The sequence below is a fragment of the Sorghum bicolor genome, chromosome 7 (genome assembly GCF_000003195.3).
Source record: "Sorghum bicolor cultivar BTx623 chromosome 7, Sorghum_bicolor_NCBIv3, whole genome shotgun sequence".
NCBI lineage: Eukaryota > Viridiplantae > Streptophyta > Magnoliopsida > Poales > Poaceae > Sorghum > Sorghum bicolor.
In genome coordinates, this window is record NC_012876.2 from 57,371,783 (window position 1) to 57,394,627 (window position 22,845).

Below are 22,845 nucleotides of genomic sequence, written 5' to 3' on the forward strand. Positions count from 1 at the left end.
TCATAGGGTACTCTTGAGTCCTGACCAAACCAACTACTCCACCCAGTCTGCCTCATTTAGGTTGTTAATCGATTGAGAATGTGTTTAGACCGAACCGAATTATTGAATACCAGATCGGTCACACAACAACTGATGGATCCAAGAAATAGCTGCCAGCCCGGCGGCGTGACGTCCACAGTCCACTGCCAAGTCGCCTTCACTTTGGCTTCCCAAGGTCAGGTCTTCTGGTCTCACCCAGAGAATCGAAAGGAACACGCGCACTTCAGGACGATCCAGTCCACCGTGTCTTGTTCCCCGGCTCAACTGCTGGGACTGGGAGCAGCAACCCCATGTATTCTATTCTCGACCGATCTCGCTAATTACTATACTCTTTTAGATATTGTTTTGTACAAGATTTGAATCAAACATTGAGAATATAAATCATCAATAATTTTTAAATTGTTAAGTTGTACTATTATAGTTAGACGTGCTATGCAGCAGCAAAGGGGATTGAGAAAGACGTATAGGTGTAGGACAGTACTAGCTGGTCTCTCAACTCGATCGTGCTTTCTCTGGCTGCGTACGTCGTCGTATGCGCCTCTCAGTTGGGAGTCACAATTCACAAAAGTCAGAACATGTCCGCGCGTACAGTGCAGTTGATCATCCAATCCAACAACGGATCATGGGCAGGCACACCACACCACCAAAGTGCCAAACCATACGTCCATACCACATGACCATGACCAAGCCAAGCTGCCCCACGACGAGGAGGTAGGCGGAGGGAAGGCAGGCCCGCGAGAGCAGCAAAGGGCGCACAACAAAGCGGAATGATCGACGCGGCAAAGCTGCCGAGAAACACAGAAGCGGCGCAGCAGCAGCAGCAGCAGCAGCACTCAGCACACAGATATAGGCGCGCGCTCTGTCGCGTACTGCATCTGCATGAGCATGGCTGGGGGACCTGCTGGGAGGAATTGGGAAAAAGCGCGCTGCCTTTGCGACGACACGTCGCTCGCCGGCCGGCACGGCATGGGCCATGGGGGTACGGTGGGGGAGCCGCCCGCGCCCGGTACCGAGTGCGGCACCACGCGAGTCCACGAGAGCGCACAGCGACCCAAGCAACGAGAGCCCCGCGGCCCGGCAAACGAAACGCTGCGTCGCTGCCAGCGCCCAGCGCTCAATTTGCGTTCCTCCCCTACACATTGGCCAAACCCCGTCGCTGCCCCGCTGGTCGTCTCCTTGGTAAAGAGGAAAGAAAAAGTGATGAGGGGTCGTTGGGGGTCCTTGCGAGTTCGGAATCGCGAGACGCGAACGCGAGCAAGGGAACATTTTGCATGGGACGACTATCCTCGTCCTGCGATCTGGATCCAATCCAAACAGTTGCACTGTGCCCTGTCGTCCATGACTTTTCGCACTTGAGGCCTTGTGTTTAGTTTTCAAAAATTTTCAAGATTTCCGTCACATCGAATCTTGCGGCACATGTACGGACTACTATACGAGTAGTCGATCTGTATGTACGGACGGAGTGTAGATGAACATCACTGAGGGCCAGATATATATACTCAAAAGAACGCAACGTACACAAAGCACATGTCTTCAGATGACTCTCTGTACCACCGGTGATGTACGTACGTGCCGGTGCCGCATCCACAGTTACACACACACGTTACACACGGAGACTCCAGCGGGGTCTCGCACCGACGGTTGGATATATGCATGTACAGCGTGCTGCCACGGATCTCCATTGAATCCGGGAGTTGGGGGCACATTTATGGACGACAACGATACCTAAACTACACGAGGTGCCGTCGCTGCGGCCGCGCTATACTACGCTTGAAGACGAAACTAGCAGATCGAGCACAACATTTTTTTAGCCGCTGGTCCCTTCCTCATCATGATTGTCCATTTAATTCTACTGGTTTTTATTTAGGCCTTGTTTAGTTTCGAAAATTTTTTGGTTTTCGGTACGGTATCCACTTTCGTTTTTATTTAACAAACATTGTTCAATCATGGAGTAACTAGGCTTAAAAGATTCATCATATGATTTACAGATAAACTGTCTAATTAGTTTTTATTTTCATCTATATTTAGTGCTCCATGCATGTGCCGCAAAATTCGATGTGACGAGGAATCTTGAAAAAATTTTGGATTTAAGGGTGAACTAAACAAGGCCTTAATTTTCGAGAGTCATGAATTTGAATCCAAGCATTAGAGCAAGATCAATAATAGAGTCAAGTACTTGGCTATAAGCCAAGTGATTAGAGCTAAGTTATACAATAAGTTGTCTCTTACTTGTCTCTAAAATATCTTTCTTTCCTTCTCACAACACTTACTATTTGGTCCCACCACTACCTGTGCATCCATACCCAGCTTGGTGAGCCAAGCTATCATCTCTCTCCTCTCTTCTCTCCTACACATCAGTATTAGCTTGATTATAAACCCATTATTGTATCTGCCTTTATTGGCTGACCAAATGCCTATTTAGTTTCCCCAGCCATGCTAAAAGATTTGGCAATAAATATTTTACACCAAAAGTTTTAGCACTGTAAATTTTAGATGTACCGAAAGTTTTGATATTCTATAGCACCCTATCAGAAGGAGAAGAGAGATAACTCGCGGTTAAGGTAATTTTATACTGTTTTGGACCTCAAAGATCTCAAATATGCCAAAACTTTGAAAGACCATATTTTTGCATTTTTTTTATAATGGTGTTTAGATCCATTTTATAAAAAGTTAGACTAAAACACCAAAACTTTTGGCAAAATAGAGGAACTAAACAAATTCTAAATTAGAGGAACTTTTGATTGACTAAAAAAGATGAAAGTCATGACAGAAAGTATTGTTAGCTGATTTATTGTGAAAGAAAACATTGTTGAATAGTTGATAAATTCGGCAAATAACCTTAAGAGAACGGAGCAAAGTGGTGGATGAATTGTGTCGTCATCACCCCCGGCAAAAGTTGTATCAAATTGACAAATTGTATAACTGAGTTGTACGTCATATCGAATTGTCAAGTTATTTATAATATCAAATGTTAGTCCATTCTAAAGGGGTAAATTTTACTAACCATGGGCGTGGGTGGATGAATTGTGGGGCAAATATTCCCGTATGCTTGTCTGCTCGAAGAGTTTAATTGGGCATGAAATATGTGGGACGAATATTCTCGTATACATGTTTGCTCAAAAGAGTTTAAGGAGTATGGGGGACGAAACGTCGGACGAATATTCCGGTGCTCCTATATGCTTGAAGAGTTCCAATTCATAAGAGTATATAGAGGATGAAATATGGGACGAATACTATTCTCATATGCCTATGTGCTATAAGGGCTTCTCCAGTGGAGAAGAAAAAGCGACTCATCATCTGACGTGGAAGCTAGATGAATCAACTCAACGACTGGAGAATGAACGAGGATTCGACTCATAGCGAGGAGAGAGAAAAGTCGACTCAGGATTGAGAGTCGACTCTTGCGACTAAAGAATGATTTTAGCTAGCAACCTTGATAGCCTGTAGCGCGGGTGAAAGAGACGTGGCGCTTCTTCGCAACTCCGCCTAGGCTAGACACACGGGACTGAGGTTGAAGAAATGGGCACGACTCGTCTTGCATCTGATTTTTTATTTGTTTGTGGGCCCCACAGTACTGTTGAGCTATGAGTCGATTTTTCTGTTTTCTGTACGTGGCTGCCTGCCTCCTGGATGAGTCGGTTCACCACTGCGGATGCCCTAAGGGCGTGTCCAACAGGTGAATATTATTTTTGTATGGCTTCATTTAGTTATCTACTAGAAGAATTTATATGTACTTTCTTTAGGTTGATAAAAGAAGCCGTTTTAGATAAGATTTTGAGTTAAATATTAGTAATATGAATAATGAATAACTTTTAAGTTATTCTTTGAAAGTTTGAAAACCACGTGAAAAAAATTGTCTTAAAAATTACATTCATAAAAATATATATGTATCACTTTTTAATAAATATTTTTATAAAAATAAAAAGTCAAAGCTATGTTTTGAATACCATGTCGTTCTTTTAAAAATATATGATTTTGCTAGTTCAATAGTTTTTCGTAAACAACCCAAGGAACGAACACTCGCCTCATCTCACTCAAGGAAAAATCAGAAGAAAATATTTCGTTGCACAGCGAAACTTACCTGTGATTTCGGCCTTATTCTCGTTCGAGCAGTGAACCGAGCAGCAAATCCAAACGTGCCTCTAATTGTTGGCTGAAAAAAAAACTGGCCCCTTAAGAATGGAATGCAGTATTAAGTGCTTATGCAGACAGATCGGCCTAAGGAAAAAATTTTACAATACTGTAGCACTTTTATTTGTTTGTGATAATTATTGTCTAACCATAAACTAACTAGGCTCAAAAGATTCGTCTCGTCAATTCCGACCAGACTGTGCAATTAGTTTTTATTTTCGTCTATATTTAATAATCTATGCATGCGTCTAAAGATTCGATGTGATGAAGAATTTTGAAAATTTTTGGATTTTTGGGTGAAAGTAAACAAGGCCCTGATTCTCCAGATTCAACGAAGATTTTCGAATCACTGATCATCTTCCAAACTTCCACTGCTACGGACTCCCCTGCACCTGCGCAGGTTGACCTGCGAACCTATGAGCATTCATGTCTCCCAGCGTGGGGCCCACACGAGAGCAGTCAGAGATCAGAGGCCATTAGCCAGGGCCCACTGGCAGTGGTAGCGGCCTTCTCAATTCACGCCTGTAGTTTGGTTGGCCCCGGTCGGTCGCCTAGCAACATGGTTAGAAAAATAGGGAGTGATTAGTGGGGCTTTGAGCGCGCTGCTAGCTGATAGGTGTTCTTGCAAAGTCAAAAGTCAAAACTAGGCTTTACCCAAGATCCAACTAACCATGCATCTTCTCCAATGAAGTCCTTAACTCGGTGTTGGTGCTGTGTGCTTCTAATCTCTCTTCTCTTTTGTCCGTAGTTACAAAGTCCACATCAGCTCAGTATTAGTAGAACCTACAGATCGAATGGCACTTGCACTAGTTTAGTGCTCCCGATGCAATGTGTCGTCTCTAAAGGACAAGTAAAATCTACACAAACACACTAGTGTTTTAAAACATGCAAACCTTCCATGTTCCAGACACTACAGTTGTATAGATAGTACAAGTGTGCACTAATTTCACAAACCTACCCTCTGGTTCGGCCATGCGTCTCCATTAAACTCAACAGGTTTTGAAATGAATTCCCTCCCCTCCATGATGAGATGGAATGGATCTGTAGATCGGCTGCGTACTCTCACGGACCTAAGAGATTAGGCCTCGTTGGTGAAAAGAAATTTTTTAGGTGTCATATAGGATATGTTAGAAGAATGTTGGGAGGGTTTTAGGATACTAATAAAGAAACAAATTATATAGCTCGTCTGAAAACTGTGAGACAAATTTATTAAGCTTAATTCGTCATTAGCACATGTGAGATACTATAACAATTCATCATTAATCATGGACTAATTAGGTTTAAAAGATTCATCTCGCATTTTACAACTAAACTGTGCATTTAGTTTTTTCGTCTACATTTAATGTTCCATGCATTTGTTCAAAGATTCGATGGTATGAGTGAAAAGTTTTTGGGTAGGGAACTAAATAGGGCCTTATAGTTTGGGGTCACATTATTTGTCCTTAGATTCAGGGTTCACAATATATCGACATTTTTACCATACATACTGAAGCCAATGTCTCATATTGGCCTCAACTTCATAATAAGAGCATCCTCTAAACTTAATCCCGATCATTCCAACCAAATTGTTGTTGTCCATCCATACCCTACACACAACCTCTCTGCTTTCTAACAAGGACAAAGATATAGCGCGACTCGTCACGCACTGAGGGAGCGAGCTACCCTTCCTCCATTGCGGTCTTCTTCTTCCTAACTGCGGTTTTCCTTTGGCCCCCTCCTACGCCCTCCTCCACCAATGGTCGCGGGCTCCAGACGCCTCACCACTTCTCCCACTGTCCACCCCCTCGCTTCCTCAACCCGACCCCTAACTACAACATGACACACCTGCGATGAACCTCGTCCTTGCCCTGCCCTGCCCCCACCATCGGTGCCCAATGACGAGCTGCCTTAACTTGTTGCACCACCCTCTACTCGCCCTGCCTCTCGACCTCGCCCACCCTGATCCTAGGGCAGAGCGTTAGCGAGCCCTGTTATGACGCCACCGGCCCCGCCCAACTTGTTGTCCCTTGTCGCCTTGCTCACTACCCCTTAACTTGCCACCATCGCTATGTCACGCCTCCCCTCCCCCAAACTTCTTCTAAGGCCATCGTAGATGGAGATCTTGTTACCTCGTCGGAACCCTAACATCGACGAACTCCTCGCCTTCGACGCTGACAAGCTCCCACCGAAGCCCTAGTAGTCTTCTTCTTTGACTATGGTAGGGGTGTAGGCATCGCATGGTCACGCCATCACAACGTCGTGTGACCCCGTTGCATATTTGACTTTGCGTCATAACAACATTATCCTGATGTGAGTGTAGCACTTCACCATGCTCCTCTACCATCATTCTCTATTCCTCCCTCTATCCTCCTCTCCTCTGCCTCTAAAGTCTACACTTGAGGTGGTTTTTTATCCTTAGAGCTTGCTAAACCTTACATGATAAAATGTTAGATAGTAGATGTTGTATGAATATTTTCCTAGCTATCTTGATTTTTGTGGAAGCAAGTTTTTTCATTTATTTTCTTGGGCAAGCCAATTTAGGGTTCAAGGTCAATAATTATGGTTCAAGTGGGCTCTCACTGGAATATAGTTGGGCCGTGTTTACTTTCTCACCTATTTTACAAAATGGACAACATTTTTCGTCACATCAAATCTTGCGGCACATGCATAAAATATTAAATATAGATAAAAAATAACTAATTACACGGTTTGCCCATAATTTATGAGACGAATCTTTTGAACCTAGTTAGTCTATGATTGGAAAAATATTTACCACATACAAACAAAAGTGTTGTAGTGCCTATTTCTCAAAAAATTTTGGAACTAAACAAGGCCTTCGTTGAGAAGAAAAACTTGTGGCAATTAGACTGGACTAGGCATGAAGTGATTCAAGAGCTAGTAGCAAAGCATGAGGATGAAAGGGTGGGGGTAGGGGGTAAGGATGGCAGTGGGTAAGGGTGTAAGTGTGTTACTTCACCCGTTAGTGTTTAAAATTCAAAGGATCCCATCTATTGTGATTACAACTTAACACGTGAATACAGGTACCCACAGCTATCATACTCGATAGGTGCGGGTGAAAAATGTTACCTAGGTACAAATGCATGTATGAAATCTACCCATGGTTCCTAATTTATTTCTAATTTATTTATTTATTTTTTTAAAAAAGAGATAAAAACACCTCCTTGTTATTATAGGAGAAGCCTGAGCTGGTCGAAGCTACACCAAATGGGACTAAAAGAGTTACGGATTTATGTGCTTTCTAGACAGCCCATCATTTAGGATTATTGTTTTAATTAGTGGCGAAAAAAGAATTTTCATCTCCATTTCTCGCCACGAGTCCACGGCCATCCCTTCTCTCCATTTTTCTCTCCCCGCATTAAGGATCCATCACTATCCTATACATTGACCTCCCTCCTATCCTCCCCCTCCTTCCCGTCCTCTCTCCCAAACCGCACCTGTTCAGCTGTGTCACAGCAAACTCTGCCATTGTTCCTCTGTTTCTTCTTTGCAAGGATCAGGACAATAGTTCTAGTGATGATCTCCTCCTCAACATCTGTCTCCATCACAAGAAGAAGGGGCGGACAGGAAGACGACGACACAAGATTCAGGCGACACTCCCACCATTGCTGCTGACCACCTCCAAATTGTCTTCTTTCTCCTCCTCCTACCTGGCTCTCTAGATCGAATCACGGGTCAGCCAGACCCGGGCCATGAGCCACTACACCACCATGCATGCAGCCATCAACTACGCCGCGCTGCCACCCACGTCGCCGCTGCAGCTCCCCCTCCCGTACCTCCCGCCGCCTTCTCCGCCGCCGTTATCGCTACCGCCGCTGCTGTCGCCGCCGCCGCCGCCGCCACCGGCGGCGTCCTCTGACGCTGGCTTTCAGAGCAGGATCAGCCCCAGCGTCCTTCTCATCATCCTGATCTTGGCCGTCATCTTCTTCGTCTCCGGCCTGCTGCACCTCCTCGTCCGGTTCCTGCTCCGCCCGGCGCCGCGGGATCCCGGCGACGCGTACGGGGGCGACGCGAACGCCACCGCGTTCCAGGGACAGCTCCAGCAGCTGTTCCACCTCCATGACGCCGGTGTCGACCAGTCCTTCATCGATGCGCTGCCGGTGTTCCTGTACGGCGCCGTGGTCGGCGCCGGCGGGAAGGACCCCTTCGACTGCGCGGTGTGCCTCTGCGAGTTCGCGGACGACGACCGCCTCCGCCTCCTCCCCAAGTGCAGCCACGCGTTCCACGTCGACTGCATCGACACGTGGCTGCTGTCGCACTCCACCTGCCCGCTCTGCCGCCGCAGCCTCCTCGCCGACTTCTCCCCCTGCGGCGGCGGCTGCAGCCCGCTGGTGTTCGTCCTCGAGTCCGTGTCCGGCTCCGAGGGCTCCGTCTCCGATCGCCTCGACGCGGCGTCCTCCGCGCGCCTCAGCTTTGTCATGGAGCAGGAGCAGGCGGGGCAGGACCGGAAACACGCCGCCGCTGAGGCTGCGGAGAAGAAGGACAACGAGGTGGTCGTTCCTGTGAAGCTCGGCAAGTTCAGAAGCCAGCAGGCCACCGAAGGCGCCGGCGGCAGCGGCGCCAACCCTGGAAGCCAGGACGTGAGGCGGTGCTTCTCCATGGGGACCTACGAGTACGTCATGGACGAGAGCTCCCTGCTCCGCGTCGCCGTGAAGCCGCCGGAGAAAAAGCGGCCCGCGACTCGCATGCCGGGGCACCGTGTTGCCATGTCGGAGTGCGACTGCCACTCCAAGCGGGAAGGATTCCGCGGGTTCGATGCGCCGCCCAAGCAGCAGCAGCAGCCGTCGTCGAAAGCGGCGGTGGACAAGAGGGAGAGCTTCTCCATCTCCAAGATATGGATGCGCAGCGGCGGGGCGAGGAGGAAGGACGTGTCCTCCGGCGCAATCGCTGCGCCGTCGTGCTCGACCTCGCGCCGCGCGTCGTCGTTCCGGCTCCCCTCGGCGCTCCAGCGCACGGCGAGCGACGTCGGGGTGACAGCAACGGCGTTGGTCGTCCCGAAGCGCCGGGCGGACGTGGTGAGCCCCGTGACGGAGTCCGAGTACAACGTGTCGACGTGGGACAAGAGCGCCAGCGGCAGCGTCGTGGATTGGGACGTCGAGTCCGCCGCCGGCGGCGGCCATGGCCTCAGCTCCAGAGCCGACGAGGCGCCGTCCTTCGCCCGGCGGACGCTGCTCTGGATCAGAGGCCACCTATGAAGTGAATCGAAGCAGAGATCTTGGCTTCTACCACCTGGTTCTTCCCCTCTGCTCCTCCCCGTGTAACTGTGTATGCATGCAGATGCAGCAACAGATCGCAGGAAATTTGCATTGCTTGGCGAGTGGAAGAAATGGTGGATATGAGTTCGAGGTAAAAAGGATTACGGCTCGAGATTTTCAGATGGTTTCACATAGCATTTCGCAACTGTGTGTAGTAGATTAGCTGTATTTGCTTTGCATTTTTACTGTACATTCAAAATTGCTTCAGTAGGGTTTTCTTTGGGGTAAATTCTGAACTGAAGATCTGAAATGGCAGAACCCTATATTGCTTGATCACAGTTTGAAAGAAATGTGTCCTCAACAGGAAAGCTGAATTAAAGGCATAATAATCTAAGGCCTTGTTTAGTTCACCCTGAAAACCAAAAAGTTTTCAAGATTCCCCATCACATCGAATCTTATAGCACATGCATAAAACATTAAATATAGACGAAAATAAAAACTAACTACACAGTTTAGCTGTAAATCACGAGACGAATCTTTTGATCCTAGTTAGTCCATGATCGGATAATATTTGTCACAAACAAACGAAAGTGCTACAGTACCGAAAACTTTTCACTTTTCGGAACTAAACAAGGCCTAACAGAACTTAACTGAAACAGAATCTTTCTGAACATGTCATCACAAAATTTGAACTTGGGCCTTGTTTAGTTCCTAGAAAATTTTGCAAAATTTTTCACATTCTCCGTCACATCGAATCTTTAGACGCATGCATGGAGTATTAAATATAGACGAAAATAAAAACTAATTGCACAGTTTGGTCGAAATTGACGAAACGAATCTTTTGAGCCTAGTTAGTTCATGATTGGACAATATTTATCAAATACAAACGAAAGTGCTACAGTGTCGATTTTGCAAAATTTTTCGGAACTAAACAAGGCCTTGCATAACAACAATTCAGGGAATTTCCTAGTCAGAACATCACCCCTTCCTCCATTTAGGGCACTCACAATGCAGACTCTATCATAGAGTCTAAAGTTATTTATTACCTCGAACAATGTGGACTTGGAGTCTAAATAAGACTTGGAGTCTTATTTTTTCTACCTCTTTCTTCAATAAATATGCTGCCACATCAGCAAAATACCATAAATAATATGTAATTAAGTGTCTTGGACTCTGTGATAGAGTCTTGCATTGTGAGTGCCCTTACCTGTAAAAGTGCTTCATTTGTTGCTCGAATAGTTTTCTGAACTGGAACATTTACTCCTGGATCTGGTGGCTGTACAACAGCTCAGCGAAGAGGCTGGAGCAGAAATTTGAAAACTCCAATTCCAAGCTGCTCATGTCATTTATTATTCCTTGCCTTGTTCAATTGAGCAACACGCTGCCGTCATCATTGCAGCCTTGAATGCCGGAGCCAGTTAGTAGGTGCTCCACTTTTATTTCACTTCTTGACTTGTAACGAGCAAATATCCTTTAGGCCTTGTTTAGTTTAAAAAAATTTGCAAAACTTTTTAGATTTTTCGTCACATCAAATCTTACAGCACATGTATGAATCATTAAATATAGATAAAAAAACTAATTACACAGTTTATCTATAATTTGCGAGATAAATCTTTTAAGCCTAGTTAATCTATAATTGGATAATATTTGTTAATACAAACGAAAGTACTACAATGTTAGTTTTGCAAATTTTTTTAACTAAACAAGACCCAAAACATTTTCTATATCTTTCCTAAATGGTAGGAATATAAATTTTAATAAAAAATTATTCTCCAACAGCTTATCTAAATAGTTAAGCAAATATAGTCAAGATCTATTCCAGATTTTTTGCTAGCCAAAATAAAAGACGGGAATGGCTCTCCAGAGAGCGCACGAGATCTAGAAAAGTTGTTGGAGAGTGAAAAGATATAGAAAATGCTTGTTATGAAAATGACTCCAATGATGAGTTAGAGAGTGAGGTTTAGAAAAACTTTTGGAGATACTCTTAGGCCTTGTTTAGTTTTAAAAAATTTGCAAAATTTTTAGGATTCTCTGTCACATCGAATCTTTAGACGCATGCATGAAACATTAAATATAAACAAAAATAAAAACTAATTACACAGTTCACCTGTAATTTGCGAGACAAATCTTTTGAGCCTAATTAGTCCATAATTAAATAATATTTGTCAAATACAAACAAATGCCCAATCCATTAAAGAAAAAAAAAGGAAAATATTTCATTCTTACTCATAAAGAAAGTTAGTTTGGACAAGGTTTGAGTCAAACATTGTGAATATAAATCATGAATAACTTTTAAGTTGTTAAGTTTGGAAATGTGAAAATCATATGAATAGATTTGTCTTGATAAATAATTTCATAAAAATATACATATACTACTTTTTGATAAATATTTTTATAAAAACAGGAAGTCAAAATTAGGTTTTGAAAATCATGTCATCCTTCCAAACGACTTTTTTTATTGATATAGAGGGAATATACTTTTGAAAAGAGGTGATACTGGCAAGGTTGCTGCCGGTGCAAGTTGCTTCGTAGTTTGAGGCCGGGGGACAATGATGAGTTAGGAATCCTTAAACATGTGCAGCTTTAGATAATTAGACCAAGGGTCAATGCTTGCAGCATAAAAAAAATATATAGTTGACCTATTGTCAACCATAGAAAGGATAAATTAATTTGGGAGCCGTTCGATTGTCGTGTTTAAAGATTTTTTTTATACTCCAGTAGTACTATTGGCGTAATCAAGATCAGGATCTGCTGATTGGGCAACCCGCATCCGGAGCTATCTGGTTGATTCTGCTCTTGTCCCAAGCCTCCCACTCTCAGGCAGGAGTTAGGAGTAGTAATTAATAACTATAGAGCATAGAGCTTGCTAAGGGCAATTAATTACATATTATTTATGGTATTTTGCTGATGTGACAGTATATTTATTGAAGAAAGAGATAGAACAAATACTAAGACTTCAAGTCTTATTTAGACTCTAAGTCCACATTGATTGAAGTAATAAATAACTTTAGCCTCTATGATAGAGTCTGCATTGTGAGTGCCCTAAGAGCAAAGCCAATAATAAAGCCAAGTATTTGGCTATAAGTCAAATTATAAGAACCAAGATATATAAATATATTAAGCCATGATTAGCTCATATGATGGTACCGTAAACATGGGCTAATTAGGATTAATAGATTTATCTTACTAATTAATCACGACTCATACAATTAGTTTTAAAAAATTAGTTTACATTTGATCCTTGTAATTAGTATCGAAACATAATGCTAATTTTTAACAACTAGGATCTAAATAGGTCGTAAGTACGAATACTCTGGAGGCCAAAACAATTGAGTAAAGTCACAAGATCTCCTTTTTAGAACAGCTCCAATCTTTTATCCATTATTACTCCATGTGTTCCAAATACTCCGCGCGTTCCAAATTATAAAACATTTTAACTTTTTTGATACATTGATTTTTCTATATATCTAAACACAATATATATATATCCAAATATATAGTAAAAGTTATATGTACAAATGCCAAAATAATGTCTTGTAATTTAAAATGGAGAGAGTAGTTATGTTGATCTCTTTTTCTGGCCAAGTTGAAGGCCTTGTTTAGTTCTAAATTTTTTTGCAAAATAGGAATAGTACCACTTTCGTTTGTATTTGACAAATATTATCCAATCATGTACTAACTAGACTCAAAAGATTCGTCTTGTCAATTCCGACCAAACTGTGCAATTAGTTTTTATTTTCGTCTATATTTAATATTTCATGCATGCGTCTAAAGATTTGATATGACGGAGAATCTGAAAAATTTTGCAATTTTTTTTGAACTAAACAAGGCCGAAATGTAGGTGTTGGCCAAAGGAGGCCATGCCTGAAAGGGTAAATTATATGAGAATCCAGGGCAAAGGGGGGGGGGTTACTTTTTTTTTGAAAAACAAATAATTTTGGTCTCTAGATGAGTTATGCACACATAACCAATCTTTACTAGTATATTGCCCGAGCTAATACTAAGGTGATATTTTAGGTGATGCGAAGTAAGAACCAAACCCGATATAAAATAAATTAGATGGAAGATTCACAAAAAAATATTATTTAATCCAAAAAGAAGAAATTTATATTGTCTAAGTACAACAAAGATTAACTTAATCTTGTTACAGACCATATTAAGTCCAAATTTATTCGATCAAATGTATTCTATAGAATTTGCTAGTTTCATATTGTAAACTGAATGCACTAAGATACAGAGGCATACCTTTTAAATCAAGAAAAAATATTCTCCTCTTCAAAGTGTGAGAAGATATTGACTATCAAATTTACACAGTTTACAAAATTAATACTTTTGAACCTACTCCAAAAGCTATGTCACAAACAATGTTAAAATGAATAAAAAGAAAAAAAACACATGTAACACAGCCCCTTATAGTGATTCATTATTGTTATCACTTTCTTCACACAAAGGCACAAAGATGAATATATAACACCCTAAAATTTGCTCCTTTGGAAATAGATGGAAAATAATTTATTTATGAATTTTTGTGCTCATGAAACATAGGAAAAATAATATTTTCATTAAATAAAATATCTCATAAGGTAGAAACATGTTTGAGCATACATGCCTTTGAATTCAATTTATTGAGATGAGTGGTTTTGTCTAAAATTTAAAATGAATTCAAATTAAATTTTACATGATTTTCAAATGGCTTTGAAAAAAAAGGAAAAAAAGGAAAATTTCCCCTCCCACCTGCTTTTGGCCCGAAGGCCCATCCTTCCTTCCTCCCCTTTGGCCCTCTCCCTTTCCACGTGGGCCAAGACGTGGGCCGCCCTCAACCCAGTTGGCGGCCCAGCAAGAAGCCAGCTCCGCGCCCCCTCTTTCCTTTTCTCTCAATGACAGTTGGGCCCACGTGTCAGCAGCATCCTCCCTTCTTCCTCGCGTGGCCGAGCCGGACTCACCTGGGCGACAACTGATCCCGGTTTCCTCAAGATCCCTTGCCAATACGCGTGCCAAGCCCCTATGAACTCCCAAAGTTTTCCCCACACTCCCTTTTTCCCACCTACGTTGTTCCGAGGTCGCCCCACCCGCCAAGTTGCAAGATTCATATCTCGCCGGTTTTCTTCCCCACTGTTTTTATTTAGCTCATAAAATATTTGTTTTAACTCCGATTTAACCTGTTCAAATTGTATTAGATTCGTCTTTGAAAGATCTACATGTTAATAACTTTGGACCCTATTTAATTAATTTCTTTTCTAAAGACAATTTTAGAAAATTCCTATCTTCTTCGTTTTAGCTCCAATTTTCGTGATCTATATGTCTATGAGATCATAGCGATGCATATAATTATTTTATAATCTTTTCATACTGTTTTTGTACTGTTGGTGTATTATTCTAATTATAACTTTGTTTGCTTCGTGTATGTTTGCCTACGATTATTTGTGTGTTGATGATCGAGTGTAGACAGTGAACAGTAAATTGGTGATCAAGGACGATCTTTTGACGATCAGCAGAAGTTTTAGGAAAACTTTGATCAAGGCAAGTATAACTTGAGACTATCCTTATTACCTATACACTTTTAAATACATATATCATATGCATGTGTCCACCTTGATAGCCCTAGTTAAATCATAGATGATTGTTATTTTGAATTGCTTGATACCTATTTGGATATGTATTTGGGTAGTTCTTGCTAGTGCTTGATTATAATCATGATCTTGTAACGTGAATATTTAGATATGCAATAAATAATAAAATAAGCTTATTAACAACTTGAATATAAAGAGTGGAAAGAACTCTGACTTTTGCTAAATTGATCGTGACCCTCCATAAGGACTTATCCCTTGGCAAAAGCTGGGACAACTCGTACAACAATGAGGGCTATAATGGCTCTGGCTTTAGCTCAGTATGAGGACCTTTTGTAGCTTGTAGCAGTAACCTTAAATGGTGTAAGAATGACTAGACACGTTGGGTATAGTGCGGCCTCTCTCCTTGTGTATAGGCTGTGTGTTATGTGCCTTGGAAGGGAGGCTCTGTATTTGCCTGCTGAGTGAATCTAATAGCCCTAACTTGTTAGATGAACCTTTGAAAGGCTTCATAGTGATCCCTGCCAACCTTCCTTGGTAGTGGATTAAGAGACTGATCATCTCGGGCGAAAGGGTAAATCACAACTCATGGATAAAGATGTACAACCTCTGCAGAGTGTTAAAATCTGGTATACTAATCGTGCCCACGATAGGAGCGGCCTGGAAAACCGACCGAATAGATGGTCACTGATTAATGATGATAGATGATGGTTTATTATGTTGTTTATGTGTTATTCTTTATTCTTGTATACATTGATCATGTGGTTATGGGATTATATGCTACCTTGATATTGTTGCTATAAAAGAATAAACATGTTACATCTCCTACAACTAAAAAGAACAAAAGTAAGACCACCAGATGGTGCGACTTTTTTTGGGGTCGCTCCCCCCACACGCGACGTGCGAACCCCCCCCCCCCCCCCCGACGCCCCAACGTGGAAGGGTAAATATTGAAAAAAAACAACTTAGGATTCCTGATGCAAATTTACAACACAGAATAATATATAACAGAGAGGTGGAAGGGTGTAAAATGAAATAAAGAAAAATAAAGGATTCCTGATGTAAAATCTCAGTCCTGTAAAGGAAACAAAATTAATCGCATGCTCTTCTAAAGGAAAGAATTGCACGGTACCAAATCCTCGCCCCCGACGCCCTCGCACTCGCCCTCACCCGACGTCTCGCCCTCGCCCGACGTCTCGCCCTCGCCCGACGTCGCACCTCTTCCTCCATCGTCCTCTCGCCCGACGTTGCACCTCTTCCTCCATCGTCCTGGGTCCTCGTCGACGCCCTCGCCCCCGACGCCCGTAGGTCGACCTGCGTTGCCAGGTCAGGAGGCTCGCCCTCCGCCACCGACGACCGACGCCCTCGCCCTTCACCCTCGCCCTCACCACCGACGCCCGACGCTCGACGCCCGTGTTGCCTCGAGCCCGACGCCCGACGCTCGACGCCCGACACGCGACGCGCGACGCCATCGACACCGTCGCCCTCGACCTCGCCCTCGCCCCAGACGCCGCAGCCCAACGCCCGACGCTCGGACGCGCGACGCTCGACGCGCGACGCCATCGACACCGTCGCCCTCGACCCCGCCCTCGCCCCCGACGCCGCAGCCCAAGGCCCTCGCCGACCTGCGCCTCATCATCGCCCGACGCCTTCGGACGACCTGCGTTCCCAGGTCGCCCGACGCCCTCGCTCGACGCCCGACGCGCGACGCCCTCGCCCCCGACGCCCTCGCACGACCTGCGTTGCCAGCTCGCCCGACGCCCTCGCACGACCCCCGAGCCCAACCTGCGTTGGCAACCTCAGCCCTGCGACCGTCCTTGAAGCCGTCAATCCTGTGTTTTGCCAATTCCTGGAGTCGCCCTCGCCTGGCCAGTCCACAACCATAAAACATGGTGAGTTACATATTATACACATCATTTTATTTAAAAGTAACTAAATATTAATTGTAAAATTTTAGACTGGGGGTGCAGCTATTCAAATAAATACAGGCGAAACAGCTCTTTACACAGTTCAAAGTAACTAATATTAATTGAAAAATTATAGAATGGGGGTGCAGCTATCTCCTACATTGAAAATAAAAATTTTAAAACAAACGATCAGTTCATGTTCTGTTTTGTTTTCGGATCAGTACATAGTTTTGTTCCCTATAAATTTGCGGCCAAAACAGACATGCTAATTGCTTTAATTTATGGTCTTTTCTTTGATTCTTCATTTCACATGCTGCCACCTAGCAGTCACTATTTTCCTTTGAATCAGCGGGACACATAATTGGGATGGACACGTCAATGGCAAACAGTGATCGCGTACCTCTGGGGGACCTTACAAATACAACACGTCGAGGTATATAAACTTTCAACTACGTACCTATAGGTTTTAATTTTTTATTTTGTCAACTACTTACATGTACCCATTCGGGGTTGGTGCCACTAGATGGGGGTCATAATGATGAGAAGAGACAGAGAGAGAGAACGATATGCTCAAATTGACCATGATGAAAAGGGAGGTGAAAAACAAAAAACCATGTCAGTTGAGTAACCATGAGAATGTTGAGCTTGGAAAAATTATGGCTATAAATTCAACAGGTATGATGAAATTGCAAAGTGTCACTGTATTTGTCATACATGTGATAATTATTAACAATTGGTGTTTTTAAACTTATAGATACTGGCTCCATAGGCAATCAACTTACAATACTGGCTTATCAGGTACACTACCTGCTAATTAAAATATTTATTATGCTACAGTATAGATCCATTGAGTTGCACTATATTGTATTGTTCAATTTTAAATATATGGTTATATTTTTAGATGGTACGAATCCTTTAAGTTGCATTGGTGGCATAGATGACCTGCGTGATGTAGACAGAGACGAAGATATCGGCGCCTCTCATGAAACGGGTGCACTTTTATTACTGTAGCATAATATTCTTTGTGAATCTTACTTGTGTTACTTTCTTACGGTTGTGATTAGACACCGTCCTAGCATGCGTTGATTAAGATGATATTCCATGATATTTAGGTTCTACCATGTGTCGAAAAGAGCGTAAGCGTGATCGTGATAGAGCACGGAAAGCAGCAATGCCTCCTGAACAAAGGGCGCTACTAAATAAAAGAAGACGTGAATTATATGCAAAAAAAAATCCATCAAAAAAGCCTACAGTGCAACTACAAATGACTCCAAATGTAACTTCCCTGACAACAGGTATAGCCATAATATTAAGGAGTTCCCTTTGCAACAAAAATTTCTATGTTATCATAGTATACTTATTATATCAATAATATTTTAGACGGCCCTATCCCTTTAAGCATCGGAGGTAACGAGGACTTAGGAGGAAACGAGGACTCACCCTCTCCTGGTGATATTGACGAAGGTATTGACGAGGGTTTAACTGAGATGGATATCAACTGTGTTCATGAAACGGGTAAGCCTTTATAGAATCATGGCTTTGTTTTTAACTACAACGACTGTCGTTTGATAACCATTGTACCTATTGTTGTATAAATTTCATTGACACAGATTTGAGATTACTGTCTCTTGCATCGATAAATTTCATTGTTGTATAAATAAGAGACCGAACTTTTGATTGTTACATATATGTGCTACAAATGCAGCCCATTCCATCAACAATATTGTCACATGCCGAAAAGAGCGTAAGCGTGAGTTAGATAGAGCACGAAGGGCTGCAATGTCTCCTGAACATAGGGCGCAAATAAACAAGAGGCGACGTGAGTTGCATGCGGCAAAAAATGCTGCAAGAAAACTCCAAATGACTCCACAAATGACTCCACAAGAGAAGAAGTTCAAACGTAAAGAGATCAACAAAAAATACAATACGTCGGCGAGAGAACACCGAGCCAACAATTTACATCCAAACTCAATCGCCATGGAGAGCCCTCACTTTAACCCTCAGCTTATTTTCCCTTCTTCACCACAATCGCCCGAAGCGCCATCAAACAATATGGAAATACCTGAATTGACTGGAACGCCTGTATACATCACGCAGCCTATAGTTCGACATCCAGAAGGCGAGACCCCTGAATTGGATGCAGCACACACCATGCATAGGAAGCGTGTGACCAATGGTGAAAGAAATGCTCATCTATCACGTCGCAATCAAGTTTTTGAAGCGAACATTGGAGGTAAAGCTAGAGTGTGTGTGGATGAGAAGTGCAATGACTCGAATGTTCTGACTCAACCAAGTGTGGTTTGCAACGGTAATAAGCAGTGACCACTAAATTTTGTTGGTACTTTCGCCATTGCTCTCATAATCCAAAATCTCATACCTTTTCTTGCTACAGATGGTGTCACACAGGAAACGCTCATTCCACCGCCAAATAATTGCACAGGCACACATACGAAATCGTCTGCAAACGGTGCACAAGATCATACATCGGACACTATGGTCGAGGATGGTATAGTCAACTATATTACATCTGTGTTTTTATTTTATTTATAGGCCGTTATGTTTGTCTAACCATATATATGGCTGTGTTGCACAGACTATGACGAGGGTGTCATATTCGAGGAGGATGACGAAGAGGACGAGGCGTATTTTTTTGCCGGACAAGGTACAACACGTAATAGTTAAAAAAAACTTTCACATAGTTGCTTTCAATGTGTAACACATCAACATATTTTCAGAAGACGACGAGGATGAATCTGACATCGAGCACAATCTCGACAAAGATGAGCAAGAGAACAGTGAGCCTGATCCATACGATCGGGTGTACGCTAATGTCCCGTCAGAATCGCACATGCTACCGTCGGTGCCGAACTGCCAGCACTGCGACGCAAAGAAGTTTGAGGGCGAACCACCTGGTTTCTGTTGTAGGGGTGGAAAGATTCATCTTTCAAGTCCTGAGACACCACCAGAGCTCATGAGATTGTGGTCAAGCTCGGACGCTGATGCTAGGCATTTCCGAGCAAACATCAGATATTTCAATGGTCACTTCTCTTTCACTTCTTTGTACTGCCACTTAGATCGTATCACCACTAACATGCGGATCTGCGGTGTCTACACGTTCCGCGCCCATGGTCAGATTTACCATAACATACGATCATTTGGTAAAGAGGAGGGCGTCGAAAAGCGGCACCTCGAGCTTTATTTTTACGATGATGACCCGTCCCTCGATCATCGGATGAGCAAGTGTCGTGAGCAATGTGCCCCAAAAGACAGAGAAGTTATACAACAATTGGTGGGGATCCTTGAAGGGAATCCCTACTCTCAGCAATTAAGGAATATGGGGCATGTTGAAAACCTCGAGGATTACCGAGTCGAGCTAAACCTTGACCAGCGCCTTGACCAGAGAACATATAACGTGCCGTTGACATCAGAGGTTGCCGCCGTCTGGGTTGAGGGTAGTGAGCGTCATGGTCAATTTGAGCATAGTGTTCTCCTCCAAGGGAAAGATCGGTCTATACATGGCATTCGCTCATATAATGCATGTTATGACTCCCTGTCGTACCCATTGTTCTTTCCAAAGGGTGAGCTTGGGTGGCACAATTGCATTCCAAAAGTGGGTGTTACTATGGCTCAAGTTGAGCGAGCTCGAGAAACCCGTAAAAGGCGTGCTGACAATGGTGACAATGATGGAGGTAATTTCAATGGTTTTAAATAATGCAAAGTAAAATCCTTTCTGCTAACTCATGATACTAATTTGAACAATGTCTTTTTGTAGAACCTGTTTCAAATACATGTGTCTCCGTGCGTGACTACTATTGCTACAAATTTCAGATGCGGCTAGGGATATTTAATCCAATACTCTATGACAAAGACAAATACAAATGCAATGCAATTAAAAAGGGAGGTATTCTTTACTTAAATCAATATTGACACTCAAAAATCTTACTGGACAAAGACAAATACCAATACAATACAATTAAAAGGAAGGTGTTCGTCAACTTCTCATACTGAAATCTTACTGAACAAAAAGCAGTGGAATTTCTCATACTACAATGGATCTAGTCAACAACTATAAGTAGGCCTTCGTAAAGCATATGGTCTTAACAGTTTAACACAAGCTCACCATTAGCGACAATGTCATGCAACTTGAAGATGAAGCAGAGTAGTAATAGCGACCGTCTGGATCAGTGGAGGCTGGAGCCGTCAGTAGCAGTAGTGGCCGTTTGAAAACTCATAGTGCAGGGACTATAGGTCGTAGGAGCCACCTGTTGTGGCCGCTGGTCACCGCTTGCCGTGGCTGCCCCTTGCCCGCCGCTTGCCGTTGGCGCCCGCTGAAGTTGCCCACCATGCACGGCCTCCTACCGATTCACCTAAGTAGTTGCCCGTCACGACCACATGTTGGACATGACCAGTCCGGGTGCCACATCGCGTGATGCATCACAGGGTGAGGCGCACGACATGCTCCCGGCCTTCTCCCACCTCCAGGCCGCTATGCCTGCGAACGACGAGCGCCTCGCCCGTGCTTGCCTGAAGCTCGGCCAGCACCTTGAGGCATCTAGCTCCGCCAACTCGTGCTGTGTCCTCGTGATCGCGCTTCGATGCTCGAGGCCAGCCACCATCCATGCCTCCAGCTCGGCCTCCGCCTGATCTAGCCATGATGTGATTGATGCCTCCTTTTTGGAAAGCGGAAATCAGGAGGAGAGGTTTCTTTGGAAAGGAAAATTAGGAGGAGAGGGTGTGCGGGAGCGGATCCATTGCATGCGCAGGCTGGCGAGGGCGCTGGGTGGGTGGGGAAGGAGAGTTGAAGCCTGGAAGGAGGTTGAAGCCTGGAATTGTTGGTGCCCCTTAGATCGTGGTGAAGACTTCTCAAAATAAATCTGAGTCGTTGTTCTTTTTGCGAGAGTTTTTCTGGGTGCGTAATCTAGTGTGGATGCAAGAAAGTCCTCTCTCTAGGGATAATTTTCTAAGTGGACTTAGTGTAATTTGAATTGGTAGATTGTAATTTTAGCCTCTAGCTATAAAAGCATGCTCTCAAAAAGCAACACTAACAAACGAGACGTAATACCCTTGATGATGTACAGTGCCGGGCATGAATAAATATGCAATAGAGTTACTTGAATCCTATTGTATCTTATGATGCTTGTGTATTTATTCATTTAACAATACCAAAATCATACACAACTAATATAGGTTAGTTTAAGACCAATAACTTTAGCTTGTTAAGCTTGTAAGCCAGCTCGAGCTAACTCGTGAGGTGACTTGTTAACAACACAAACTAAAATATTGTCTCGGCTCGTTAATAAAATTATATCAAATCAAACTGAATTGAGGCGAGCGACTAAAAGTCTAAAACCAATCAAGTCTACTGAGCTTTCACTCTAGGACGAGGGCTCGCGCGCGAGCCGATCAACAGTTGTCGTGCCCGTACCATAATCCCACACATGCTGGAGTTCTACAGGCTGGTGTCTGTCCCTCAAGCAAGCTGGGCATACCCTGATGTTGCAATTGGAGAGACACTGTAGTCAGGCCAGAGGAACCTAAGCACCAAGCGTGTGCGTGTCCCTTAGGGCATCCGCAACAATATGTTCTCTGTAGCATGTCCATGTAGGATAAAGCAAACACTATAGATTTCTTGTCCAGCGATCTTACTATAGCAGCATAGTTACCTAAATTCATATGGAGTGGAGACCACATAGTATTTTTTAAAAAGAAAGTTTCTAATGCTATAAAGAAAGTTCCTAGTGCTAGCATAGAGGAGGAAGTACAGAGTGCATGAACTGGCGAGACCCACAACGTGTAGCGGCACTTGCCAGGCTAGCAGCAGCCCTCTTCCCTCCCTCCTACGTGGACTGCTGTAGATAGTGCTTCACGGTCCGTTGTGGCTGCCCTTATCATGGGCCACCGGTGACCGGCCATGCCACCGAGATAGGAAGTTGTATAGCTTTTCATTTGTTTTTTTTTATTGTAGCGAGGAAAGTAATAGAGTTGCGAGGCCAGGTTGTGTCCTTGTGG

The 22,845-nt window shown here is 43.6% G+C and overlaps 1 protein-coding gene across 1 annotated transcript; it reads left to right on the forward strand.

Moving 5' to 3' along the window:
* Positions 7,307-9,700, forward strand: LOC8080620 (RING-H2 finger protein ATL13). The gene has a single exon (XM_002444391.2). The coding sequence runs from the start codon at positions 7,860-7,862 to the stop codon at positions 9,360-9,362; it is 1,503 nt and encodes a 500-aa protein (XP_002444436.1). The 5' UTR covers positions 7,307-7,859; the 3' UTR covers positions 9,363-9,700.